General features: G+C 58.9%; 2 protein-coding genes across 6 annotated transcripts; both read left to right on the top strand.

The window, feature by feature from the left end:
• The first annotated feature begins 1,004 nt into the window (after nt 1-1,004).
• GTSE1 (G2 and S-phase expressed 1) lies at nt 1,005-14,548 on the top strand. Its single transcript, XM_043967739.1, has 14 exons — nt 1,005-1,165; nt 3,613-3,738; nt 4,186-4,301; nt 7,401-7,493; nt 8,241-8,298; nt 8,432-8,939; nt 9,181-9,354; nt 9,549-9,693; nt 10,790-11,116; nt 11,602-11,656; nt 12,159-12,401; nt 12,991-13,159; nt 13,657-13,887; nt 14,264-14,548. The coding sequence occupies exons 1-14, from the start codon at nt 1,005-1,007 to the stop codon at nt 14,345-14,347; spliced, it is 2,490 nt and encodes an 829-aa protein (XP_043823674.1). The 3' UTR covers nt 14,348-14,548.
• A 3,042-nt stretch (nt 14,549-17,590) lies between these two features.
• On the top strand, nt 17,591-25,893 carry TRMU (tRNA mitochondrial 2-thiouridylase). Of its 5 annotated transcripts, none has more exons than XM_043967668.1 (11): nt 17,591-17,710; nt 18,967-19,132; nt 20,067-20,173; nt 20,595-20,717; nt 21,739-21,911; nt 22,320-22,373; nt 22,459-22,525; nt 22,858-22,958; nt 23,587-23,731; nt 23,867-23,949; nt 25,422-25,893. In XM_043967668.1, exons 1-11 carry the CDS (start codon nt 17,611-17,613, stop codon nt 25,584-25,586), a joined length of 1,284 nt encoding a protein of 427 aa, XP_043823603.1. In that variant the 5' UTR covers nt 17,591-17,610; the 3' UTR covers nt 25,587-25,893. The 5 variants fall into 5 exon arrangements, with proteins under 5 accessions (XP_043823603.1, XP_043823602.1, XP_043823605.1 ...); XM_043967667.1 differs by having other exon boundaries at nt 17,593-17,749; XM_043967670.1 differs by lacking the exon at nt 17,591-17,710 and adding an exon at nt 17,712-17,776.
• Nucleotides 25,894-26,426: the final 533 nt, after the last annotated feature.

Below are 26,426 nucleotides of genomic sequence, written 5' to 3'. Positions count from 1 at the left end.
CCGGGGCGGGGCACAGCTGTGCTTTGCACGATGGCTTTCCTTTGTCGGCTCTGTATGTCATGATCTGCATTGAAAAGCAGGATTGTGAGGAGCCCACAAGGTTTTCTGGACTGCTGCCCAGGGGCCCATGATGCCCACAGGGTGACGAGCCCCAGGGTGAGATTATGGAGCTCTGTGGGGGCCCTGGGCCCCCACAGCCTGAGGCTTCCCACCTGGGAAATGGGATGTGATGACCAGCCTTCCCCGAAACCGCCTCATAGGACCAGATGATAATAACAACAACTGTTTACAAAGCACTAGGCCAGGCCCTGTGCCAAGTGTTTCATGGAACACTGGAGAAATCACAGCTTTTATTTTGATGTTTGCTATTTGGGTCAGACCCGGGATTTTAGGAGTTGGGGAACTCCCAGCAAGGAAGCTCCCTCCCCCGCTGCAGATCTCTACCCACTGTGGGACCTATGGGGCACTAAGAGGTCACTTAAGGGACCAAGCCCTAGAGTCCTCCTGGGTCAGAGGCAGCACTTGACCTGGGTCTCTCTGAGCCCAAGGGTGCCTTCCAGCCCCTCCACCACCTTGGCTGCTCCCCAGCCTCCCCCCTGGCAATAGCCCTTCAGGCAATCGTTTCCCCAGCCCTTGGGGCATCTGCTCTGTACCCTCAAGGCTTCGGGGCAGGGACTCACCTAAAATCACCGAAACTTCAAGAAGGCAGGGGTCCCAGAGGGAGTCTAGTCCAACCTCTCCCTGTGCAGGAGGCCCCTCCACAACCAACCTGAGAAGTGGCCGCGCAGCCTTTGCCTGAAGCCCTCCAGTGACAGGGAACTCACTACCTCCTTTCCACAAAGCCAGTGACCTCTCCACTGCATCATGCTGCCCCCCAGGGGAGACTCCCGTGGCTCTTACCTTCTGGAGACATTCATGCTATCAGGGTGTTTTTGTGAGTGTCAGAGACCTCTGGAAGTTAGCCTCTCAGGCTCCTGGGCAGAGTCTCAGCACCAGTCCCCACAATGGTGCCTGGGGATCCAGAGGGGTGCTCCTTCCCCAAATACCCTGTCCCAGAAATAAACTCTCCAACGCGGGCAGCCCAGCCCGCTCTGTCACCCAAGACAGAGCCCAGGGCTCGGCTTTTGGGTGACACCAACTTGGACGCCCCAGGGACAAATCTCTAGTCTGCTTCTCTTTGGACAGCTGCAGCTTGATGAACAGCAGCCCAGCTAGCCCGTCCACCCCCAGGGGCAGACAGGAAAGCAGCCAGCCAGGAGGAATCCACACTGGCTCCCTGCCAGACCCTTCTGAGAGCAGAGTGTGTGTGTGTGTGTGTGTGTGTGTGTGTGTGTGAGAGAGAGAGAGAGAGAGAGAGAGAGAGAGAGAGAGAGAGAGAGAGAGAGAGAGAGAGAGAGAGAGAGAGAACACGAGGGGGGGACGTTCCTTTAAATTTGCATGGGTATCTTCGGCCAGGGAAGGGGTGGAAGGGGTGGGGGCTAGCTCAGACACAGCAGGCTGCCCAATATCTCAGGTGGGTGGGTTATGTAAATGAGACGGGAGTCTGGGATACCTCTTTTGAATCAATCAAACAAACAAATGCTCCATTTGCTGCAAAAGCCACTGATCAGTATCAATTCAGTCCTCACCTGGATTAATGGGAGGGATGAATCTCGGAAAGTTTCTTAACCTTGGCTGGGGAGACTTGGTTACACACCCCATGGCTTGGCTGGTTGGCTTGTACAAGAGCAAGCCCACTGGGAACCAGACACTGACACATCTGACAGTCCAGCCAAAACTCAGGAGGAATCACTTAGGAGGGGCAGAGCACCTGGCCACCCCCCCCCCAACTAAAGAAAGACCTACTCTGATTTCCCACCCACTTTCTCACAGTGTCCCCTAAAGAGCAGTGACTCGAGGGAATGTGTGCATCAGGAGCCAAAGACAGATTAGACAGAAGCACCAGGAAAGGCAGTTCTAGGACTGTCCAAGAAGCCCAGCCCAAAAGGGCATCAGGCCTAAGGGCCCCTTTTATGCCCATTGCTAAGAGGCTTCTAGCAGCCAGGAGAGGGAGTTACCTCTTTGCCACAGATTGAGCCCACTTTTTTCTCAATGAGAGTGTGTCCCGGGCTTTTGGGAGGGGGGAGAAGACGTTTTGTGCCAACTGCTTTTATTGTAAATAACCCTTTTCAATAAAAGCTATTTAGGTATGGCTCACTAATAGATGTCAACTGTTAGTCATGGAGGAGGGGAAGCACACTGGTCGGGGCTTGGGAGCCGTAGTAACAGAAAGACACCCCCCCAGCCCTTCAGTCCCATGGAGACCGGAGGGAAGAAGGAGCTGCTGTGCTCTGGGGATCCAGCCTGCCAGTGACGTGGGGTTTGGGGTGCAGCATGCCCAGGTAGCCTCGGCGGTTCCTTCCTCCTCTGGCTCCTCTGATTCTCAGACCACAACAAGAGTACTGGACCGCTGCCTAGAAGGAGGGACAGGGACAGGGGCTGAAGGTCAGTTCTTTTTCTTTCTTTCTTTCTTTCTTTCTTCCTTTCTTCCTTTCTTTCTTTCTTTCTTTCTTTCTTTCTTTCTTTCTTTCTTTCTTTTTTTTTTGGGGGGTGAGGCAATTGGGGTTCAGTGACTTGCCCAGGGTCACACAGTTAGTGTTAAGTGTCTGAGGTCACATTTGAATTCAGGTCTTCCTGAATTCAAGACCAGTGCTCTTTCCACTGCTCTACCTAGCTGCCCTGAAGGTCAGTTCTGCAGCCTGATCTCCCCAGGGTTCAGTTTTCTGATTGTAAAATGATAGATTTGGACTAGAGAGTGCCTCAAATTCCTTCTAACTCTAAAGGTTCTGGTTTTTGTCCAATAAGCTAACTGGCATTTATTAATCACCTACTGTATGCCAGGCAGTCGGCTTGGCACTAAGGATAGAAACTCCAAAATGGAATACTTCCTGCCCTCAGGGAGTTTATGTTCTATTTGAGAGAAAAAAACCAAGGGAAACAGGCCCAAAGAGAATGATTTGCCCAAGGCAGGATTTTTTTTTTCATTTTTCATTTTTCATTTTTCTCCATTACACGTAAAGATATTTTTTGAGTTCCAAATTTTTCTCCACCCTCCCTTCCCTCCCCCCTTCGGAGGCCAGCAAGCAATTTGATATAGATTATACATGACGATGGTGTTAAACATATTTCCACATTCATCAGAACAAAAGGAAAAAACGCAAGAAAGAATCAACAAGAATAATAACGCAGGGGGCAGCTAGGTGGCGCAGTGGATAAAGCACCAGCCCTGGATTCAGGAGTACCTGGGTTCAAATCCGGCCTCAGACACTTGACACTTACTAGCTGTGTGACCCTGGGCAAGTCACTTAACCCCCATGGCGCCGCAAAAAACAAACAAAAAAAAGAATAATAACGCAAGAGCAACAACAAAAGTGAAAAAGTCAGCCTCAGTCAGCATCCAGACCCCGCAGTTCTTTCTGGAGGTGGAGAGCACTTTCCATGCTGAGTCCTTTGGCATTGCCCGGGATCCTCTCCGGCGGATCCTCATACAATGTTGCTGTTTCTGTGTACGATGTTCCCCTGGCTCGGCCTCGGTCCATGTCAGTCCTCTCAGGTCTCTCTGAACTCCTCCAGCTCCTCGGTTCTTAGGGCACCACAGTGTTCCGTGACATTCCTACACCACAGCCTGCCCAGCCCTTCCCCCGTGACGGGCATCCCTCCGTTTCCAGTTCTCTGCCGCCACATAGAGCAGCCGTCAATGTTTGTGTGCACGGGGTTCCTTTTCCCTCTTCCATGCTCTCTTTGGGCAGGGGTATCGCCGGCTCAAAGGGCAGGGGCAGTCCCATAGCCCTTTGGGGCGCGGCTCCAAATTCCCAGGCAGGATTTGAGTCCAGCCTCTTTAACTACAATCCAAGGTTCTCTCCATGATCCCACGCCTTTGAGACTTTTACTCCAAAATTGGATCCTCTGACACTGGCCCTGTCCACGTTCCCCAAGATTAACCAATCATTTATCTTTGGAGGTAGAGGGATATATCGCTCACCGCGGCTCACTAATGTACTAAGGTTGGCCCCATCCACCAATCAGAGGTCAATCTATAGCCTTGCAAACAATGCGCATGAGCCTTACCTCTGACCAGACTACACTTCCCAGAATCCCAAGGGGCTGAGGGAGCCGGAAGAGGCCGGCCCAGCTTGATTTAAACAGACCAATCGCCAGCGAGACTCTCAGGACACGTGGTTCGAGCTGTGCCAGGGGCGGGCCAGGGAGAAGGAAACGATGCTCGCTTTTAAATCGGTTGGCGGCAGCGGCAGCGGTGACAGGTGAGGTGACAACGGAGTCTCCGGTCAGGAAGGGACGAGCCGAGCTGGACGCCCTCGGGCCTGGAAGTGCCGAGGAAAGTCCTTCAGTCCTTGGCAGAGGGAGGGAAACAAGCGGGTGCTGCGGGGATGGGCCCGCCTCCCCCCCACCACGGGGTCCAATGGAGCGTCCCACCAAGTCTCTCTCTCTCTCTCTCTCTCTCTCTCTCTCTCTCTCTCTCTCTCTTTCTCTCTCTCTCTCCTTTCTCTCTCTTATTTCTCTCTCTCTCTTCTTTCTCTCTCTCTCTCTCTCCTTTCTCTCTCTCTCTCTTCTTTCTCTCTCTCCTTTCTCTCTCTTCTTTCTCTCGCTCTCTCCTTTCTCTCTTCTCTCTCTCTCTCTCTCTCTCTCTCTCTCTCTCTCTCTCTCTCTCTCTCTCTCTCTCTCTCTCTCTCTCTCTCTCTCTCCTTTCTCTCTCTCTCTCCTTTCTCTTCTTTCTCTTCTCTCCCTCCCCCCCCTCCATGGAGCGTCCCGAAAGGGGTGGGGCCACGTGGTACTTGTTCCCTCCTCCCGCCCGGGGCCCCAGTGGAACATCCCACTCCCAGGAGGGGGGGGGGGAGGAGGGGCCGAGGGGCCTAGAGGCAGAGAGGATGTACCTGAGGCGGCGTCCTGACCAAAAGCACCCTTTTGACTGGTGGAGAAACTGAGGTCAGGAGAGCCACTTGTCCCCCAGGTCACAGGGTCAGGAGCCCTCCTCTCCCCCAACCAGGGATCCTGGGCTAGAAAGAGGAAAGGGTTCAAGGATGAACCGCTAGAAATGACCAGTGGGTCCTTCTGGGCCAAACCCGCCCGTTTTACAGGTTGGGGAACTGAGGCCAAGAGAGCAGAAGAGCCGTGCTCAGCTCCTGCCGGGAGTAACTGGGCCAGACGGTGAGGCTGGCTTTAGAACCCAGGCTCTCAATATACTTCCTTCTCTACAAGCAGTGGCACTTTGGGGGAGTGTGACCTGGGGAAAGCCCTTCTTCCTGGCCTCAGCTTTCCCATCTGTCAAAAGGGAGGCTTTGGATTAGTTTCAAAGGTCACAGTCCTTTGCTGCCTCTCTGAAGTGAAGGGCTTCTGAGGCCTGGAAAGGAGGGACTTAAGTAACCCTCCTTTTGTGGGGGAGGAAGCTGAAGCCACAAAGGTCAGGTGCTTGTCCGTGGTGCCCCAGGTGACCATCTGGCAGGGCTGCGATTTGAACCCCCTGTTCTGTTGGATGACCTTATGACTGCCCATGTAATTCTCTTCTGCCCTTTGGGGCTACAGCTCTCGAAAAGCCTGTCTACAACCCACTGCCTCTGATTTCTCGCCTTACAATCCAGGTTCCAACTTTGTCCTTCTACTGAAACAGCCCTTTCAAAAATGACTGGCAGTCCCTTAGTGACCAAAACCAGTGCTCAGTCTCACCTTTGTAGCACCTCTTGTCTATTTCACCTGCAGCATCTCTGCTCATCTCACCTCTGCAGCATTTCTTGTCCTTTTCACCTCTGCAGCATCTCTTGTCCATTTCATTTCTGCAGCATCTATGATGGTTTTACTTCTGTAGCATCTCTGCTGGATCTCACCTCTGCAGCATTTCTTGTCCATTTCACCTTTGCAACATTTCTGATCGATTTCACTTCTAAAGCATCTATGATGGTTTCACCTGGCATCATCTCCCCAACTTTGCATCATCATTGCCCCCTTCTCTCTTCTGACTCTGCCCCTACCCTGGTGCAGATCTCATCACTTCATGCCTAGACTATGACATTAGCTGGGGGGGGGGGGGTCCTGCCTGCTCTATTCTCTCCCCACTCCAGTCCATCCTCCATTTGGCCACCAAAGTGATTTTCCTAAAGTGAAGATCTCATCATGTCTCTCTCTCTCTCTCTCTCTCTCTCTCTCTCTCTCTCACACACACACACACACACACATACACACACACCCCACCCTCAGTAAACTCCATTGGCTTCCTATGGCCTTCAGGGTCAAGTACAAAATGCTCTGCTGGGCATTCAGAGCCCTTTATAACCTGTCCCTTCCTACCTCTTCAGTCTTCCCACACCTGACTTCCCGACATATACTCTTCAATCAGTGACTCTGGCCTCCTGGCTTTTCACAAACAAGAGCCTCCATCTCTGGGCTCCAACTAAAATCCCCGCTTCTACAGGAAGCCGTCCCCAGCCCCTCCCGGTTCCCATCACTTCCCTCTCTTTGTTTTTTCTTATTTATCCTGTATAGAGCTTGCTATATCTGCTTGTCTCCCCTATTAGATTGTGAGCATCTTGAGGGCAGGCACCATCTTTTACATTTTTTTGTGTCCTCCGTGTTCAGCACTGTGCCCAACACATGGCAGGCACTTAATAAATGTTTATTGAATTGAATTATGACTGCACCAGCTATGTGACCTTGGGCAGGTCATTTCATCCCTGATCCCCCATTTCCTCTTGTGTAATAAATGACAGGAACTGACATTCCTTTATCCCGTGAAGCTTTGCAAAGCCCTTTCTAGATGAATGTTAGCTCCTCGAGAGCTTTCTTTTTGTCTTTGTAACTCCTCCCCACCCCCACCTCTGTGTCTTGCACACAGTAGGTGCTTTTTGCTGTGAAGTAGAAAGCACTGGTATTATTCCCCCCATTTCGTAGATGAGGAGTCCATGGCTCAGCCACATAAAGCAGCTTGGGCTGGGGTCACCCAGGACCCTAGCCACTGCCCTGCACACTGGAGGCACTGGTGTAGTCCCCCGGGGCTGCCGGTTAGGTCTGGGGGAGGAATATAACCCTGAGCCCCCACCCCAGACACCTCTCACGGGGCCTCAGGCCCCTGCTGAAAAGAAGGGACTAGAGAGGGGCCCCAGGCAGGAGAAGCCAGTCCCCGTCCTCCTGCCCTGGTGGCGCTCCATCCTCCGTGACCACCACCTAGAGGCAGCTCCCATACATGGGCAGATGTGGCCCAGACTCTGCCGCCCTGCCTCCCTCACCAGCTTCCTGGGGATTGAGAATGAAGGAGCTGGTCCCAGCTAAGGCCCCGCTGATGTGGACAGCAGGTGGCGTCAGCCCACCGGGCTGAGAAGGTCAGCATGCCCTCTTGTCTGGTTTGCCGGCAGGTGCTTCTCTGTTGACTGTTACCATGGAGGACACGGAGGGAGGCTCGATCGGGGGAGCTGTTGTGGAAAAAGCTGACCCGGACACGCAGAACGGTAAGGGCCTGCTGTCACTAATGACCCTCGTGCTCATGGGCCCAGCCGCTGCCCCGCCCCCAGCTGGGTAGAAACTTGGCTGAGCACTTCCTGAGGTCACACATAGGGGCAAAGAGCAGAGCGGGGTCCCAGGCCGGGGAGGAGGGGGCTGGGCGGAGACCTGCCCTGTGACCTGGCCGAGCTGCCAGAGCCCACTGAGGCGGCTAAACGGGCTCCCTGGGTCTGAAGCCAAGGGAGTTGGAGGCTGTTCCCTGGGGCTGTGGGTGCAGGTTGCTGCTGCCCCCGGCAGGCACGTCAGCTCAGCTCAGCTCAGCTCAGAGGGCCCAGGGCTGAAGGGCCCCTGGGGGTTGAGGGGCCAGAGCGTTTCCCTCATCTAGCCCTGGTCTCTTCACCCACCAGCTGACCTGTGGGCCCCCAAACCGCCCCTTCTTCCCACCTGCGGCCACCTCTGCACCCCTTCTTTGTGGGGACACCAGGCTCAATGTGTCCCCCCCATGCCCACATCCACTTGGTTCTTGTGTCACCTCCCCAGCCTTGTCCTCACATGGCCTCTGCCAATGTGGGGGGCCCTGACCTAGAGCCCAGGTGGGGACACATTCACCCTCCACCTCAGCGACCTTAAGCTGCCCCCCCCAGAGGAGGGCAGGGCCAGGCAAATAGTAGGCGCCTCCTAAATGCTTGTGGGTCAGCTGACCCACTGTGGGTCCCCTCCGTCCTCCCCACCACCAACTGGGGACTCTCTTCCAGAGCTTCCACTTTTGACTGATGAGAAATTTGACTTTGATCTCTCGCTGTCTTCATCCAGGTAAGCTCCCGTGCATTGGCTCTCGTCCCTGCCCCCAGCCCCCCACCTCCTGACCCCCTGCTCCCCCACCCACCCCAGGAGGGCGCCGGCACTTGGTCAGCGGTGCCCTCCTTGCTTCTCCTCACACCACCAGTGCCAACGAGGATGACGAAGTCTTCTTTGGGCCCGTTGGGCACCGAGAGAGGTGTGTGGCTGCCAGCCTGAAGCTGCAGGGCCTGGTTCCCATGGAAGACGAGCAGCCGCTCACGCTGAGCCCGCTGGCCGGGGAGAAGTTTATTGAGATCTTCAAGGAGGCGCGCTTGCTGGCTCTGCAGATAGAGAGCAGCGGCAAGAAGACAGTGCCCAAAGCTCGCGAGCCTGAGCCAGCACTGGCACCAGCACCGGTACCGTCACCGGGCTCAGAGGAGGAGTTTGTGCAAGAGGCCAGGCAGAAGCTGGACATCTTTGAGCGTGGCCTGGACATGCAGACAAGCTCCCCAGCTCTCAAAAGGGAGACCTACTGCGTGCTGACCCCGGGGGTGGTCCCAGTGCCTGCTGCCAGTGCCCGTCTTCGGAACCAAGGGGTGGCTGAGAGAAAAGTCATGAGCCGCCTGCAGCCCCCCAAGTCCCTGTCTATGCCTGGAAAGGGGGCTCTGGCCAAGGTAGCCCCACCCCCCGGTCTCCCCACCCAGGTTCAGCGCTGTGGTCCTCTCCCCACTGTGGGCCACCCTCCCCAGGACAGATCTCAGCCCACCCTCTTCCCACGCAGTCCTTGCCCACATCCTCCCCATCCTCTGGGACAGCTCGGGCTGCCCACTTGATGGGTACCTCTCGCTCGGGGTGGGTCGGGCCCTTTTCCCTAGAAATGGGACAGTGACCATGTGGTTTCCTCTGGTGTCTCAGCCTCAAGCAGGGAAACAAGGCCAGCCTTTGAGGCTCCCCGCCAGGGACTCCAGTGTTTCCTTAGGGCTCCAGCCCTCGGAGCAGACCAATGGCACGGCAGAAGCGAGCGCGTCCTCCACCAGTGGTGGTGGCAGTGCCACCAAAGGTCCCCCTGACCTCCCTGCCCCCAGCAAGGTACTTGAGCCCCGGGGGGCGGGGGGTGGCAGAGGCCTTCCCCAGAGGCTCCTGGAGCCTATCGAGTCTCCCACAGGGAGGGCAGGGCTGCCTGGTGGGTTAGAAATGGCAGTGCTTAGGGCCTTACGCCAACAGGAGCCCCTGGGGTGACTGCAGCCAGACCCTGTGGTTCTAAAGTCAGCACCTTGTTTCAGTCTGGGGTGAGGAAAACCCTGCTTAAACCTCCCGGACCCACTAGGACCCTCCTCGGGGGACGGAGCACCTCTTTCTCAGGCTCTGTGTGTGGGGCAAAGGCGACTTCAAATTCCAGCTTGTTGGGGACCCCGGCAAGAGGCAAAGGTGAGGCCCTGATGCCCCCAGGGAGCCTGGGGAAGGGGCGTGGACTTCAGGACAGTGGGGAGCCCTGCAGAGATTTAGAGCAGAGGGGTGGCCCGGTCTGGGCAGAAGCTGGGGCCCCTCTCAGCCCCTGGCACGGGGTCCTGGGTCCCAGATTTGGAAACTGCGGTGAGGGCAGGAGAGGCACGTTTTGAGCGGGAGTAACTGGGGGGGGGGCCCTGGCAGCACCATGTGTGGCATGCCAAGGAAGGTGGCCATCTTGCCACCCTCTTGCCCAGGGAGGGTCTCTACTTGCTGCTCCCAGTGCATCTCCAGCCTCTGGGCCTCCCCAGGGTACCATGGGGAGCGGGCTCAGGCCCTTGGGCCTGACACAGCAGCAGGAGCAGGAAGAAAGACCTGCATTTGAGTCCTGTCTGGCCCATGTGCTCTCTGGGAGGCCAAATCTTGTAGGTTCAAGCAGGTGCTGCTAAGCTGTACCTGTGCAGGGCATTGCCTCCCAGGACTCTCCCTCGGGCAGTCCCTGGTCTGGGCTCTCCAGCCATCACAGAGTCAGTGCACGGACAGAAGGGATTCATCCCAGGTCCATTCCTGGCCCCCTGCCCACTCTCTGTGTCCAGGCCAGCTCCTGCTAGTTTGGTGGTCTGCGGGCTCCATCTAGTGGTGAGAGGTGGTGACTGCAGGCCCCGGCCCCCAAAGGGCTTCCATGTAGGGACCCTGCCCGCAACTGAACAACACCTGCAGCCCTCCTGGAGCGGGACACTTGGGTGCGAGGGGATGATTAGGAAGGATAACAGGGCTCATCTACTTAGTGATGGTGGCGGGTGTGGTCCTTGATTACTGCTCCCCCAAGCAGCTGCCACAAGCCCTGGGAGTGCGTGCCTGCACAGGGAGGGCCCAGCAGCACCTGCCTTTGATGACTTCTCTGGGGGTGCAGCACCCTCAGGCCCCACCCGACCCACAGAGGTGACTCGAGCCCCTCTCTGCAGATGGGCCGAGGCGGGGCGGGGAGCCTTCTCCAAGGCAGGGAGCCTGGGTTTGGGCTGGAGCCGGCCTGGGGGGGGGGGCCTCCTCACTCTGCCCTCTGCTCCTCCACTTTCAGCTAAACCAAGCGAGCCTTTCAGCCGTCTGGCCGACACACCTCGCCCCAAGCCCAGCAGCCAGCTGAGCCATGGGAGCATCCCCTGCCCTAAGCAAACCAGAGCTGCCCCAGCCTCCATGCCCTTGGCTGGCCCAGCCAAGGAATCTGCCTCAGTTTCCCTGAGGCAGCCCCAGACCCCCAGAACTGGAATCCAGAGGCCAAGTTCCAACCCCAGCCTGCCACGGTCCTCACAGCCGAGCAAGCCCAGAGGGTCCGTGGGTCCCAACTCTGGCGCCAAGGTGGGGCCGCCTCCTGCCAACCCGCTTCGGCATCCCACTTTCTCTATAGGTAAGGTCTGTGTGGGGAGCCCTGGGCATTCTGTTGGTCTCCACCCTGAGGAAGCCTGACCTGGACCTGTCCAGCCTGGCCCACCCTGAGGAGGTGGGAATCATGCCTCCCACGGGCCTGGAGTCCTCAGGCCTGGGCCTTGGGCCTGGCTCAGCTCTGTTGGGATACCAGGAGCCACCCCTCGTGGAGGGAAGTAGAGCTGGTGCTGTAGGGGTGGGGCGCCCGCCCAGGTGGAGATGAGGGATGAGGGGCCGGGGCTGCCCCTGGCACAGTGGGTCAGTATCCCTGTTGGGGCCTTTATCAGGGTGATGCCCACCAATGCTGGTGTCAGTGGGGTGCTGGGCTGGCCTGCCACTAGGAGAGGAGGTGGGGCCCACAGGCCAGGGTTTGTGACCGTGGGCTGGAGAAATAGATGGGGAGGGCTCTGGGGCGGGGCCCGGGCCCCATCGCCTGCCCCACGTAGCTCACCCCCTTTTGTGTCCCAGGCGCCTCACCGGACATGATGACTCCCCGGCTTCCGTCAGGCCCCTCGTTTGCAAGGTAAAAGGCAGTGACTGTGAGCACCCCCGGCTCTTCCTTCCTCAGGCCCTCAGCTGGCGCAGGGCTAAGTATGAGGATCTTGGGGGGGATGGGGGCCTGTGATTCCCTTGGTTGGTGGGATGCCAGGTGTGGCAGCCTCTCATCCGGAGGTGCCTGAGGCGCACAACCTGTGCAGGGCTTCTGCCCACTCTGCCACTCGCCAGTCAGTTGGTCGGCTCCATCTCCCCTTGAGGGTCGTCCCTGCCTACTTGATTGCCAGTGAACAGTTTTCCTCGTCTTGGCAGCCGGCCTAGTGCACACAGTCAGTGCCCCCTAAGCGCTGGCCGAGTCACAGGGCTTTCTTGTGCACCCTCGCCCCCGGTTGTGGGCCGCAGGTCTCAGTGGCCATCCGGTCTGAGGACAGGGATTAACGTGCAAGGAGGAACCTTGGCCCCCCCCCCCAGCCCCCAGGATGCCCTCGTGGAGTCGGCTGTAGCTGAACAGTGTGCCCCTCTCGCTGCAGCTCTGCCCTGCATGGCACCCCTGCCCGGTGCTCCTCAGGAGGAGCCCTGTACCCCCTAGGCAGCAGCACCCGCACCCCTCTGAATGTCCGCCGCCTGTCCACCCTGCCTACGCCATCTGGGCGCCGAGCATCAGCACTTCCCTTATGGCCAACGCCCAGAACTGGACCAAGAGCCTCCTCCCCGCCCCAGCTGGCGACTACCCGGCCCCCTTCACAGGTGCCCCCCAAGAAGACCCAAGGCAGGTAAGATGCAAAGGACTGGAGTACGGAGGGCTGCCCATGGAGGGCGAGAGGAAAGCGCTGTCCGGGGATCCTCCGAGGGGACCTCCTCTATCCCGGGAGCCTCCTGCTCCTGAAGGACCCTTCCCCAAGGGTCTCTCCCAGGCCCTCTGCTGATTTCAGCTGCTCCCAGGGCTTCCGCTCTCTGCAGGGGAGAGAAAGTGGCCCTTGCCCCGGGATCGGCATCACAGCCTCCCTGTCCTCCCTGCCCAGGGGCCTGGCCCATGAAGGCGCCATCCCACCTGCACTGCCCATAGTGAGAGGGCGTTCCTGGGGTCTTTGGAGATACAAGGCCACCTCTACCTAAGACTGGAAGAGCCGGCCCCTAGGTGAGGCAGGAGTGGCCCACTCTGCCTCTGCTGGGATACCTCTGGTGACAGGGAGCTCCCTCCCTCCCTCTCTAGGGCAGCCCTGCAGCCGGCCTCTCCCTGTGACATGGGGCAGGGACCCATCCCGGTACCAAGCCCAGCTCAGGTCTCCACGGCGATGGGCTTCCCCGAGGTCTAATGGCCATTGCGTGGGAATCCTCCCAGACCGCTCTTTCCCTTCCCAGGCCCCAGCGAGCCCAAGAAACAAGCAGGCCGGAGACTTCTCCCCCATCTGAGCCCCCTCTGGTGGTGCCTTTGGCCCTCGACTTTGCCTCTCCCGAGCAAATGCCCCCTCGGACCCCTGGGGAGGAGAAGGCCAAGGAGCAGCCAGTGGAAAAGCCAGCCCCGCCCGAGGTACTTCTTGTGGGAGGGGACGGGGATGGTCTGGGGGCTTCCCAGCAGTTCTCATGCTGGCCTTTGGCTTCCGGGAGCCCTCCCGTGGTTGTGAATCCATCCCCCAAAAAGCAGACTCTGAGCTGCCAAGTGGACGGTCAAGGAGCAGAGGACTTGGGTAGGGTCAGGTCTGGACCACAGGCTGGGAGGGCGTGGCCTGGGGGTCAGGATGATGAGGCCCTGGGCAGCTCAGTGGGCCGGGGCCATGGCTGCTGCTGCTGCTGGTCCCTGCCCCATGTCACAAGGAAGGCGCTCTAGCCCCGGGCATCCACGTCCCGGGTCCTGGTGGGAACAGGCACCAGTGCCCCTTCCCTCCCAACATCCTCGGCCTCCACTAGAGGCTCGGCAGAGGGAGGAATGGGTGCGAGGCTCGCACACGGATGTCCTCAACCGAGCCACACTCTCCCATGAGCGTAGTGGACATCGGGAACCAAAGTGACCATTGTCTCCTCTCCTAGGCTGTGCTTGTTCACATCGGGTCCGAGACCTGTGCCACTGTCCCGGCAATGCCAAGACCACCTCTCCGCAGCCAGCCGCTCCTTGACTTCTCCAACAGCCCTGAAGTGGACCGGCGGCAGCTCCCCCTGACGCCCGCCCTGGCCAGTGAAGGCCAGCTTCTCATCGACTTGTTTCACTCTCCAGAAGTATCCAAAAGCATCCCGGCCAAGCCTCCGCCAGTCTCGGTACAGGTGAGGGCCGGGTGGGGCCCACCTGGGAGGGCTGGCACCCTCCTCTTCCAGATCAGGCTGGAGGGCCATGTTGTCAGGACTGTCCATCCCTCGTCCGGGCCCTCGGGCCCCCCAGGCCAGTCCTGCATCATCGTCATCGTAAGCCTTTCCTAGGGCTGGGTGCTTCCCTCTGAGCCTAGGAGGGAAGGGCCTGGCACACAGTAGACACCACAGAAAGGGTCTCCCTCCTGTCCTCTCTGCTGCTGCCCGCTGAGCGTCCCTCACCTCAGCAGTCACACACCACCACAGTCCCCGGGAGGTGGGGGGTTGGGACTGGCTGGAGGGGGCCTCTGTGCTGGGCCCAGCCCAGCAGGGTCTGTCTGTCCCTTCCTTCCAGCTGATCGACCTGAGCTCTCCACTCATCAGCCTGAGTCCCCTGGAGGACAAAGAAAACCTGAGCTCTCCACTCCTCAAGTTCTAGGAGGGCCCAGCAGGCCCGAGCCTGGGGCCTGGGAGGGCGGCCTGGCATCTCACCAGTGAACAAAAATGTGCAATTTATTGGGGCAGATCTGGGAATCCGGTTGTTGTTTAATGTCTATTTTTATCGTTTGTTTAAAAAGTCCAACAGATTAAATAAAATGCTGTGAACCTGGCTTCTCTTTCCTGATTACCCAATGGACGAGGCCACTGTTGGTTTTTTTTGACACATTTTTTTAATATAAATATTTGTTTTCCAGTTACACGTAGAGATAGTTTTCAATGTTTGTTTTTGTAAGATTTCTTGTTTCAAATTTTCTTCTTCCCTCTCCTCTCCCCAAAACAGCAAGTAATCTGATATAGGTTATATATGTACACTCACATTAAACGTATTTCTGCATTAGTCATGTAATGAGAGAAGAATCAGAGCACAAAGGAAAAACCTCAAGACAACAACAACAATAGAAATAGTTCAATCTGTATCCGGATTCCACAGTTCTTTTCTTTCTGGATGTGGAGACATTTTCCATCATGGGTCCTTTGGAACTCTCTTGGGCCATTGTATTGCTGAGAAGGATCAAATCTGTCACAGCTGATCAACACACAATGTTGTTGATGCTGTGTACAGTGTTCTCCTGGTTCTGCTCCTCTCATCATCAGTTCATGCAAGTCCTTCCAGGTTTCTCTGAAATCTGGGACGAGGCCACTTTCACCTACACCCACAGGCAGCCTGAGTGGAGACCCGGCCTCTCCCAGCAGGGTGTCTGAGCGAGTTCAGAGGCCGCAGGCCCTGATGCAGTGGCCAGCTTTGGGGTCAGGAAGGGCCGGGCACTGCCGGGGGCAGCTCCAGAGGCAGGCCTCCCCTCTTGTGGAGGCCGGAGTCTGCTCATCGGGGGCAGACGCCATTCCGTCAGGATATTTGGAGAGACCAGGATGACGCCTTTGGAGCAAGAGTGAAAGGCACATGGTAAGGACAGGAAGCCCTGTTCCTCAGCCCCAGCCCCAGGGAGCCTGTTCTACAGCCCGGCTTTGGCCTGCGCGGGGGCCTCCTCTGGCAGCACCATCCTCGGCCTACCCTGTGTGCCCCCGGGAGAGCTGCCCATCCATCTGTCCGGCCATCCGGCAGCCCAGTGCCTGTCTTCCTTCACTTTGTCGGCTCTCCCCGTGCAGGCCCACATGGGCCATCTCCCTGCCGTGTTCAGGCTCACAGGAAGGGGTTGCTGGTGTCCAGCCCACCCGCTGGAGGCCGCCCTCGTTTTCACTGAAATCCTCTTTGAGCAAATCCCAATGTTTGCCTCTCGCCTCCCAGCCCACAGGGAGAAGGGGAGAAGACCATTCTCCCTCTAACCCCACAGTCCTCTGGGCGGTTCTACCCATTCACTCCTGACCCACTCGGCAGCACGGAGGGCGCACTTCCCCACCCTCTTGCCCTCCACGGGGTGCTCCTGTGGCCTTCCTGAGACGCAGCTCCTCCATCACTTGTCAGACATGAGAGAGCCCAAAGAGCACCGAGGATAGAAGCAGAGATGGCAGGCCACTCACCCCCGTGCCATCCACATCACTGCAAGCCCAAGATGGAAGCGGGGGTCCCTTCAGGATAACAACTGCTCCCCTTCCCTTTTATTTTATTTTAATTTTTTTTTTTGCAGTGAAGGTTAAGTGACTTGCCCAAGGTCACACAGCTAGTAAGTGTCAAGTGTCTGAGGCCGCATTTGAACTCAGGTCCTCCTGAATTCAGGGCCGGTGCTTTATCCACTGCGCCACTTAGCTGCCCCCTCCCCCTTTCTTTTGCTAGTTTGACAGGAGGGGACATTTGCCCAAGGTTATCCCCTGGGGAGCAATGTCTGAGGAGTGACTCACACCTGGGACTTTGGGTGGCGGGCCTTCTCCAATCTGCAAAAGGAGGTGCATGGGGACCTGTGGGCAGTACCCTTCCCCTTCTAAGTTTATGGCCTTTGGGAGGTAGGGCAGAATTCTGCCCATGGGTGGAAGGCCAGGCCTTGGGGAGGACTCATCTCTGCTTTATCTAACTTGCCAGTTGAGTTCCCTGGCAGAAAGGGCATTCCTGTTGTCTCCCAATCCTGGTGCCTTTGCCCAGGCTGAATATTTATAGCAACTCTTTGTGGAGGCTAAGAATTGGGAGTCAAGGGAATGTCCATCCATTGAGGAATGACGGAAGAAGCTGTGGTCCATGCTTGTGGTGGAATGGTCTTGTGCCATAGGAAATGACAAGCAAGATGATCCCAGAGAAACCTGGAGAGACTCATGAACTGATGTCTAGTGAAGTGAGCAGAGCTGGGAGGACAGTGTGCACAGTGACAGCAGGATTGTTGCATGAGCAATTGTGAATGACTTTACTACTCTCGGTGATACAATGATCCAAGACAATCCCAAGGGACTAATGAGGAAGCTTACTATCCACCCCCATAGAAAGAACTGAGCACTTGTGGATTGTACATATATAACCTGGTTGCTGTCTTGTGGAGGAGGGAGGGAGAAAACCTTGGAACTCTCAATCTTATGAAAATCAGTGTTGAAAACTCCCCTTATGTGTAACTGGAAAAAATAAAATAAATGTTCGTTGCAAAGAAAAAAAAAAATAGAAAGCCTCTGCTTGGAGCCCTCCGGGGATGGGTAGCTCCCCACCCGCTTGGGCCAGCTCCGACGCTCAGGACGGACTCGTTGCTTCCCAGAACCAGGGACCCAGCAAAGCCGGTGCAGGCTCAGTCCTTGTCCATGGGCGGGACGGTTCCACAGGCAGTGTCAGCGGCGGGATCCGAACCCAGGTCCCCGGAATCCCACAGCCTGGCCGCCTTCCATTACAGGCCTGTCCCCAGCTAGAGCAGCTCCGCCCAGCCGCCCAGCCCCAGGGGTCTCCATCCAATCAAGCCAGGAAGCGGTTATTAAGCACTTACTGTGCGCAGGGAATTGTGCAAAGGGTTGGAAAAGACTCAGTCCCCGCCCCCCTGCCTCCTTCCCCTTCCCTTCTCCCCTCCCCCTCGACTCTTCCTCCTCCCTTCCCCACATCCCCCCCATGGGCGGAGACAACAGAAGGTTGGAAAGTGGGAGGAGTCAGGGAAGTGCTGAGAGGCCTCGCCCCCACGTGGTCCTCAGCCTTCCAAGACCGCCCCAGACCCGCCCACACTCAGCCCCTTCCTCCCTGAGGCCCCGCCCCTCCCCCCCCAGGCCTAAGAGGCGGCCCTTCCGGCCCAGAGAGTTCGGGGCGGTACTTCCGGCGGAACGGCGGCCGCACTTCCGGCTGGTGGCATGGCGGCGGCTGCCGGCGTCGGGGTCGCGCGGCGCGTGGCGTGCGCCGTGTCCGGGGGTGTGGACAGCGCCGTGGCCGCGCTCTTGCTGCGCCGCCGAGGTGAGCGGGAGCAAAGGCGCGGAGGCGGAAGCAGTGGGGGTACGGAGCAGCTCCCCCCAGCCTCAGGTCTCTCCGGTGCCAGTGAGCAAGCATGCATTAAACACCTACTGTATGCTCAGCACCTGGGACCGGAAAGAGGCGGGGCCTGGCACAGCAACAGCCCCACCGCCAGCCCTGCCCCTGCTGTCCTTGCCACTGCGGACCCGGGCTCTTCTTCTGTCGGGTGACAGGGCACCCCGGGGCTGGCGCTCTTGACACCTGCTCTTCTGAACCTCAGTCTCTTCTTCTGTTGGGTGACAGTGGCACTCTGGGGCTGGGGCTCTTGTCACCTGCTGCTCCAAACCTCAGTATCTTTTTTTTTTTAAGCTATAAACATTTTATTGTTTGTTTGTTTTTTGGGGTTTTTGTGGGGCAGTGAGAGTTAAGTGACTTGCCCTAGGTCACACAGCTAGTATCAAGTGTCTGAGGTTGGATTTGAACTCAGGTCCTCCTGAATCCAGGGCTGATGCTTTATCCACTGCGCCACCTAGCTGCCCCCCCACCCCACTCCCGTCTCTTCTTTGGGTGACAGGGCACCCTGGGGCTGGTGGTCTTGACACCTGCTCTTCTGAACCTCAGTCTCTTCTTCTGTTGGGTGACAGTGGCACTCTGGGGCTGGGGCTCTTGTCACCTGCTGCTCCAAACCTCAGTATCTTTTTTTTTTTAAGCTATAAACATTTTATTGTTTGTTTGTTTTTTGGGGTTTTTGTGGGGCAGTGAGAGTTAAGTGACTTGCCCTAGGTCACACAGCTAGTATCAAGTGTCTGAGGTTGGATTTGAACTCAGGTCCTCCTGAATCCAGGGCTGATGCTTTATCCACTGCGCCACCTAGCTGCCCCCCCACCCCACTCCCGTCTCTTCTTTGGGTGACAGGGCACCCTGGGGCTGGTGGTCTTGACACCTGCTCTTCTGAACCTCAGTCTCTTCTGTCTTCTGTTGGGTGATGGGGCACCCCTGGTATTTCATCTTGGGCCTTTGATGCTGAGAAGGCTCCTGGGACTGAGGATGAGCCTGGGCTGGCCCCTGTCCTGAGGGTCCCCAAACAGTGCGGAGCCCTCCAGGGCCTGTAGACAGCGCCAGGATCCTGTGTTTGGGAGCCCCGGCTGCAGGCAGCTGGGGTGGGGCCACCCCGGGGGCCAAAGGGCGAGTGCCCGGGAGGAGCCAGATGACCAGATGGGCCCTGGCTGCTTAACATCCCCCCTCCTTTATTCCCTCAGGATATGAGGTCACGGGTGTGTTTATGAGAAACTGGGACTCGCTGGACGAGCGTGGCGCATGCTCTGCGGACAGAGACTGTGAGGATGCGTCCCGTGTGTGTCGCGTGCTGGGCATCCCCTTCCGCCAGGTGTCATTCGTCAAGGAGTATTGGCACGACGTGTTCACGTAAGCCTGGCCTCGGCGCTGGGCCGGGGAGGGCGAGGCCACCTGGCCAGTCCCACAGGACCCCGGTCTAGCGATCTCCCAGACACCCGGCTGCCCTAGGGCCCTGTGAGGGTCCAGGCCTTGACCTCATGGAGCCCCTGAGGTCAGGGGCTCTTGGCTCTCAGGCCTCCCCCCAGCATGCCTTTATTAGGTGCCTTCTGTATGCTGGGCCCTGCTCCAGTCAGGCTGCTTTCCCCAGATCCAGGCCAGGCCCTGCCCGCCCCCTGGCCTCAACCCCCCCACACACACACATACATGTTATCAGGTTGGAGTGGGCGGGGCCACCATTACAGGGGAAGAAGCTGAGACCCAGACAGGGGCCGCCTCCAGGAAGCCCCCCCAGACCCCTGCCATCTCCCTCCCATCCTCCCAGCCTGGGCAGCCGCATCTTCCCTTTGGCTCCCTCCGGCCAGCCGACTTCTGGATCTGAGGTCCCTGGGCCCCCCAAAGGCCCGGGGGAGACTCTGGGATCCATGAGCTCAGGTGGGAAGCAGGACATGATGGTTCTCCCTGCAGCTGCTGCCCTTTGATTTTGCCTTGAGCCCCTGGGAAGTGTCACCAACAGGGAAGTGGGGGGCCGGCCCGTGGTGCCTTGTGTGTAGTAGGGCTTTACAGGAGTTAGATCCAGTATTGTCTGGACAGAGATGTGTGTGCATGAGGAGATGCCCCAGGGGGTTGATGGGAGGGGGTGGGGGTGGGGGGGAGGCCAGCTCCTGCTGCCGGCCTGGGCTTGAGGACTTGGGCCCCAGAACAGTCACCGCACCCCCCCCCCCCAGACGTGGGCTGTCATCAGGCTGCATCCTGGTCAGTGGCCGGACACCCCAGCCATACCCTGCAGGGGGACGAGCCCCTCACACCCCTAGACAACCCGAGGTCTCTGTCCTGTTGACCACAGGGACTTCCTAAACGAGTATGAGAAGGGGCGGACCCCCAACCCGGACATTCTGTGCAACAGACACGTCAAGTTCAAGGCTTTCTTCCGCTATGCCATGGACCACCTGGGTCAGTGGAATGCATATGTGTGAGTGTATGTGCTTGTGCACATGCATGTGTGTAGACTTAAACACTCACCCCTGGGGGGGTTCACCCTTCCGTGGAGACCAGACCCCCGGCAAACTGTGTTTGCTCCCATCGGTTCTAGGTCCAGGTTTGGGAGGACCGGGATGGGGAGTGGAGGGGGGTGTGCGGCTCAGCATGAGGGGATAGAGCTGGAATTGGTGACGCCCACCCACCCATTGCAGGTCCCTTGGCTCTTGTGTCACGGTGGCACAGGTGTCTGGAGGGACCGTTGAATGGTTCCTTCCCTCCCTTGCCTGCGTCGGAGGAGGCTGTGGCACACAGGCCAGGTGTGACCTCAAGTCTTCCTGACCCCAGGCCTGCTCGGGTGGGTGCCTGACCCGGCCCTTCTGTCTGCCCCCCCAAGGAGCCGATGCAATGGCCACCGGGCACTACGCCCGGACGTCCCTGGAGGACGAGGAAGTCTTTGAGCAGAAGCATGTCCCGAGGCCCGAGGGGCTCTTCAGGAACCGCTTTGAAGTGAGGAACGGTGAGTGAGGCGAGGGACGGGGGGCTCGGGGCGGGGGGACCGAGGGGCAGAGGGATCAAGGGCTCTGATCGGACCCCTGGCACTGCCTAGCAGTTACCTTGGGCTGCTCCAGTTTGGGAAGGTCTAGAGGACTTTCCTGTGTCCCCCAGCTATCTGTGATTATTGGGGGCAGCTTCGAGCCTGGGAGCCAAGGGGGCCCTTCCCCCAGGAACACATGCATTTGTGTGGGAGGGCCAAGTAGGACGAGCCATCACTACTCACTACCTCCAGTGTGTGCGCGGTGCTCATTGGCATGTGTGTAACATGTGTGTGCGTGTCACGAGATGCTGTGGGTGCTCGCTGTTTCCTGTATATACACGTGGGGGGGGGGCCAGCACCAGACGTGTTGAATGGGGACACTCTGGCAGGGGTGGGAACACAATCCCTGAGGGTCTTGCCCTCACATGGGCTCCATTCAGCCCATCTCCTCAGAGAGGTCATGTCGTCTCTGGTCAGGGGGAGCCCTTCTCACTGTCCATTGGGAATCTTGGGGTGAACAGGGGCTGAGGAGGCCCGGAGCAGGCCCTCGGGAGCCTCAGCATGGGGGGGCGGTGTCCAGCCGGCTCAGGTCCCTCTTGGTCAGCCTGTGGTCAAGGCCATCCGGGGACATCTCAGGCCTTTCCTGATGTTGGCTCAGAATCTTCGTGGATCGAGTCAATCCCGTTGGAGCCCCCTCCCCGTGACCTCCACAGCCACCGGCCACCACCCCCTTCAGGGCCACTTGGACCCAGCGAGGCCCTTTTCCCCATGACGGGACCCTTCCTATGGGTTGCGGCCCACCCCTGCCATCGTCCCCAAATCCTGCTGGGCCTGGGCCGGCCCTACGGCCTCGCTTCTGGCCTATCTTAAGGAGGAGGCCCCCACCACACACACAATAGCAGCACTGGGCCAGGGCTGGGGTGGGGGGGCCCTCTCCTTGTTCCCAAAAGGGCTGGAATGGCCAGTGGCTGTGGCCAACCCACCCCTCCTGTGTCCCCCGCAGCCGTGAAGCTCCTCCAGGGAGCCGACACCGCCAAAGACCAGACCTTCTTCCTCAGCCAGGTCCCCCAAGACGCCCTGCGCAGAACCATCTTTCCCCTGGGAGGGCTCGCCAAGGGCTTCGTGAAAAGAATTGCCGCCGAGAACGGTCTCCAGCACGTGCTGCAGAGGAAAGAGGTCCGTGCCTGGCCTTGATTTCCCCTTGACCCACGAGGGCCCAAGCTGGGGGGCTGGGGCGGCCAGAGGAGAAATTGCCCCTTCCTGGGACGACGCACCATGGGGGGGTAGGTGGGGGAGGGGGGCCTAGGAGGAGCAGAGGCGTCCCCAGGGGCTTTTGAGAGCCTCTTCCTGCAGGGCCGGCCTTCTAGGACAGAGTGGGGCAGTGAGGCTAAGCGGGAGGCCCATGCGAGGAGAGGGGGGTGCAGGGCTGGGCCTCTCTGGAGTAAGGTACGGGGGCCTCTGAGTAATGAGTGCCCAGGCCCCTGCAGCTCAGAGCCAGCTTTCCCCAGCCCCAGGCAAGGCTGCAGGAGGGGGCTGGTGATGGCGGTGTGCATGGGCAACCAGGCCTGCTGGCTTCCCTTTCAGAGCATGGGCATCTGCTTCATTGGCAAGCGGCATTTGGAAAGCTTCCTCCTTCAGGTGAGGCCTCTGGCAGGGCAGCGGAAGTGGGTCAGGGCGGCGGCGGGCTTCCAGGCAGCTCTTCAGGGCTTGCTCTGTCTTACAGTATTTACGGCCTCGTCCGGGCAACTTTGTCTCCATAGAAGATCACAAGGTCCTCGGGACACACCAAGGTAGGATTGGCCACCCGGCCGCCTCCATGTGGGTGAGCAAAGGCCCGGGATCCCCAGCCCCGAGGACTGGAGCCCCTTGGGGTGGTCAGGGATGGAAGGGTCACCCAGTGCTGGGCCTGCTGAGGGCGGGGGCACACCGCTTTCTGCTCCTGAGGGCCCTGGGGACAAGTAGACCTGCTCACTGGTGACCTCGGGGTGAAGGGAGCCCAGGCTTCGCACCCAGCTTTTGGTTCTGGCCCGGGTGCCACGGGGTGGCCACACGCACCACTGAGCCCGCCAGAGGCTCAGCCTCCTTGCAGCCCACGGCTCACACCGGCCCACTCCCTCCCCAGGCTGCTTCCTGTTCACGCTTGGCCAAGGAGCTAAAATCGGGGGCCTGAGAGATCCCTGGTACGTGGTTGAGAAGGACATGAGGAGCGGGGACGTGTTTGTGGTGAGTGCGCGGAGCATATGTGCGTCCGTGCATGTGATCTCGGTTCACTCAGGAGGGCCCCCAGGGGTGGTCAGTGCCACCACAGCACCATCCGCCCCCAGCCAGGCCGCAGCAAGGGCTTCCTTGGAGCCCCCAGAGAAGCTCCCAGGTTGGGTAAGAGGCCAAGTGCTCCCATGTGCAGATGTGAGGGGGGAGCACCAGGGCAGGCGGGGGGGGGGGGGGGCTTCCTCCCGCTGCTCTGGGCCTGACCCTGTCCCATAAACTGGATTTCCTGGATTGCCTGAAGAGCCCTGTGGGGCTGCTCTGGGACAAGACTTGGGGGTCCCCAGGGTTGCACCAGACCCCAAGGACAGCCAGAGTCCTGACGGAAGGGAAAGGCTTAGGGAGACCAGCAGCAAGGCCGGGATGGGCCCCCCTTGATTTTACTGGGGAGCAGACCGAGGCCTAGAGGAAACAGGGACCTACCCAAGGCCGCCCCAGGAGGGAGGACGCAGCAGAGCCTCGTGCCCATGGGCCCCTTCCTCCAGTCTCAGGCCACAGGTCAGTGGACTGAACCCCCGGGCAGGGCAGGCCCTGGCCTCTTCCCCTGGCCCTGCCCTCAGCCGACCCTGGTCTCTGCCCTCCCCAGGCCCCTGGCCCCGACCACCCTGCTCTATACAGGGATGTGCTGCGCACGGGCCGCGTGCACTGGATTGCAGAAGAGCCCCCGGCCCAGCTGGTCCACCACAAGATGATGGAGTGTCATGTCCGCTGGCGGCACCAGATGGCGCTAGGTGAGCTCGCCCCAGCACCCACTTGGTCACAGGGGAGATGAGAGGAGCAGGCTCACTCCCCACCCCCACTCCCAGGCCTCCCTGGGGTTAGGCGGACATGGGTCCAGGCTTCTGACACCTGCTTTTCACCCACAGCGCCCTGCGTGCTGACGCTCAATCAGGATGGCAGCGTGTGGGTGACAGCCGTGAAGCCAATGAAAGCCCTCGCCACGGGCCAGGTCAGTATCTCCTCGTCTCCAGCCTTGGTCTTGTCTCATGAGCCTGATCACCCAGGCACAGAGCATTGAAGGGCAGCATCAGAGGCAGGGGGCCTTCCTGCTCCACAGGAACCAGGAGCATTCTGGGCAAGGGCAGGCTCCCAGACACCTACAGGGGCTGATTGATCACCTTCTAGCCCCTTGGAGGGAGGGCCCAGGTGCACAGGGGCAGGGCTGGACATGGGCCCATCTGGTCAGTGTGGGACTGACTGGAGCCTGGGAGTCTGTTCTCAGGAAGGTAGCCAAGAGACACAGAGTCAGAGCTGGAGGGACCTGAGAACAGGGGATGGCAGAGCTGGAAGGGAGCCTAGAACAGGGGATGGCAGGTTGGGAAGGGCCTTAGAACAGTGATTGTCAGAGCTGGGAGGGGCCTGAGAAATGTCCCAGAATGACAGCTCATTTTTTAGAAAGCTGTCCCCTCCTCTGAAGCTCTAGGTAACTGGGAGGGGACTGGCAGACTGGGGGGATGCTCAGGCCCCAGGCTCCTCCTCCAGCACTGCCAACGTGGGTGTTCAGGCTGGACAGCCCTTCCCAGGTTGGGCCAGAAGGTGTAAAGGGGAGGGGGTGACAGGGCCCTTTCCCCCTCCTGACCTCAGCCTTGGGGCAGAAGGATGTCTTATCCTCTGTGTCAGAGCATCAAGGCTTTGTCCCTCTGGCTCTCAGTGTCCTTAGGATGTGAGGGATGGTTTTATTGGACGCGGCCTCTCTGAGGCCTGATCCTCAGCTTGTCTGGGAGGAAGACTGATCCCTGGGTGCCGGTCAGGGCCTTGGGAAGGCAGCGCCAGCAGGGCGGTGATGCTGGGGGGTTGGGGGTGGGGGCAACAGCAGTCCCTGCCCATCTGACCACTGCATTGCATTCACAAGAGGTCAGAGGGCAGGAGGTGCCAGGTGGGCTGGAGGTGGGGTCCTTGGCCCTTCTGGGGAGAGCAGGAACCCCCCCCCCCAAGCTGCTACAAGACCAGCCAACCTCCCTCACAGCAGGAGGGAGGCCAGCCCTGAGTCAGTTAGCACAGTGGGGGTGCTTCTTAAGGCCCTGCCAGGGAAGTGTGGGCTGGAGCTGCTGCCCCTGGACACTCAGGCTGTGGGGCAGTCCCCGGGATGGAGACTGGCACCTCCTGACTGCCATCACATCTGGGGATCGCGATCTGCTGCAGCGGAGGGTATAGTCATGGGTTCCTGGACATTGTAACTAATGCACATGGTGTGGAGCATAAAGTCCACCACATCTCTGGAGGAATGGGCCCTGAAGGCCGATCACACCCGGCCTGGCCACTGGCTCTGCCCCTCCTCAGAGGGAGTCCCCTGGGGGTCTCCCTGGCCCCCTGGAGGATTCTTCATAGAGCTGGCCCAGCTGGGCCAGGCCGTGGGGCTGTGTGTCCCCACGCTGCTGCCTCCGGGGTCCTCAGCCCCTCACAGAACGTCTGCTCTTCCAGTTTGCCGTGTTCTATAAGGGGGACGAGTGTCTCGGCAGCGGGAAGATCCTCAGACTCGGGCCATCGGCCCACACGCTGCAGCTGGGAAAGCGTCAGTCCACGGTGACCACGGATGCCTCGGACAGTAGCCAGGGCCTCGGCCCCCCTGCTGGCCCCAATAGCTGAGTGTACGAGGTGGGGAAGCAGCAAGGACCGATCCAGGGGAGCCCTGTGTGCTCACCACGCTGGCATCCCCCTTCTGAGGCCCTCCCAGGGGGCTCCCAGTCATCACAGCCAGGGATGAAGCAGGCGGAGTGACCAGAGGCTCCCTGCTGTGGAGATGGTTGCAGTCTGTGCTGGTGGCCGATGGACCCCCGCCCGCCCTGAGTGCCCAGCTCACTCCTGGCTCTGTTGGTGTGAAGGGCCCGGTGGGGGAGGGGTGGTCCTGTCTCTGTCAACACCGGGTGGAGCATGAATAAAAGTTGTGCCTGGATGGGGCTGGTTCCTGGCTTTTCCTTTCCTGCCCCTCCTAGTCTGGGCTGTCTCTTCAGAGGAGCAACCTCTGCTCTGGGCTGCCTGGCCGTGACTGGACCCTTGACCAGAGCAGGAGCCCAACCTGACCTTCCCCTCTGGGCAGGCTCCCGCTGCCCACTCATCTGTCTCATCCTGTTCAGGCGTATCCAACTTCTGGTGACCTCATTTGGGAGTGGTCTCCAGCCCATTTTACAGATGAGGAAACTGAGCCAAATGGGGTTAAGTGACTTATTCAGGGTCACCCAGCTAGTATGTCTAAGGCTGGATTTGAACCCAGGTGTTCTTGACTCCAGGTCCAGTCTACTAACCACTGAGCAGTTCAGCCATTTCCCTACTTCATCCTCTAGAAATAATAAGTAAGAGTAAGCTCTTGGAACTCATGACACAATCGCTCCAAAAAAACCTCCAAATAACGCCATAGGACAATTCTGGGAGCAGCAAAATCCACAAAAGAACGCCCTGAGATCATTTTCCAACCAAAGACAGCTTAGA

This window comes from Dromiciops gliroides, chromosome 5, assembly GCF_019393635.1.
Source record: "Dromiciops gliroides isolate mDroGli1 chromosome 5, mDroGli1.pri, whole genome shotgun sequence".
NCBI lineage: Eukaryota > Metazoa > Chordata > Mammalia > Microbiotheria > Microbiotheriidae > Dromiciops > Dromiciops gliroides.
This window is presented reverse-complemented; position numbering and strand designations above follow the sequence as displayed.

Coding starts and splice junctions, on each gene's coding strand:
- GTSE1 (XM_043967739.1), top strand. CDS start 1,005: ATGGTGCCTGGGGATCCAGAGGGGTGCTCCTTCCCCAAATACCCTGTC. Junction 4,302..7,400: donor GGCAGCGGCAGCGGTGACAG/GTGAGGTGACAA, acceptor GTTTGCCGGCAG/GTGCTTCTCTGTTGACTGTT. Junction 13,160..13,656: donor AAAAGCCAGCCCCGCCCGAG/GTACTTCTTGTG, acceptor CTCCTCTCCTAG/GCTGTGCTTGTTCACATCGG.
- TRMU (XM_043967667.1), top strand. CDS start 17,611: ATGGCGGCGGCTGCCGGCGTCGGGGTCGCGCGGCGCGTGGCGTGCGCC. Junction 22,526..22,857: donor GGTCCTCGGGACACACCAAG/GTAGGATTGGCC, acceptor CTCCCTCCCCAG/GCTGCTTCCTGTTCACGCTT. Junction 22,959..23,586: donor GGAGCGGGGACGTGTTTGTG/GTGAGTGCGCGG, acceptor TGCCCTCCCCAG/GCCCCTGGCCCCGACCACCC.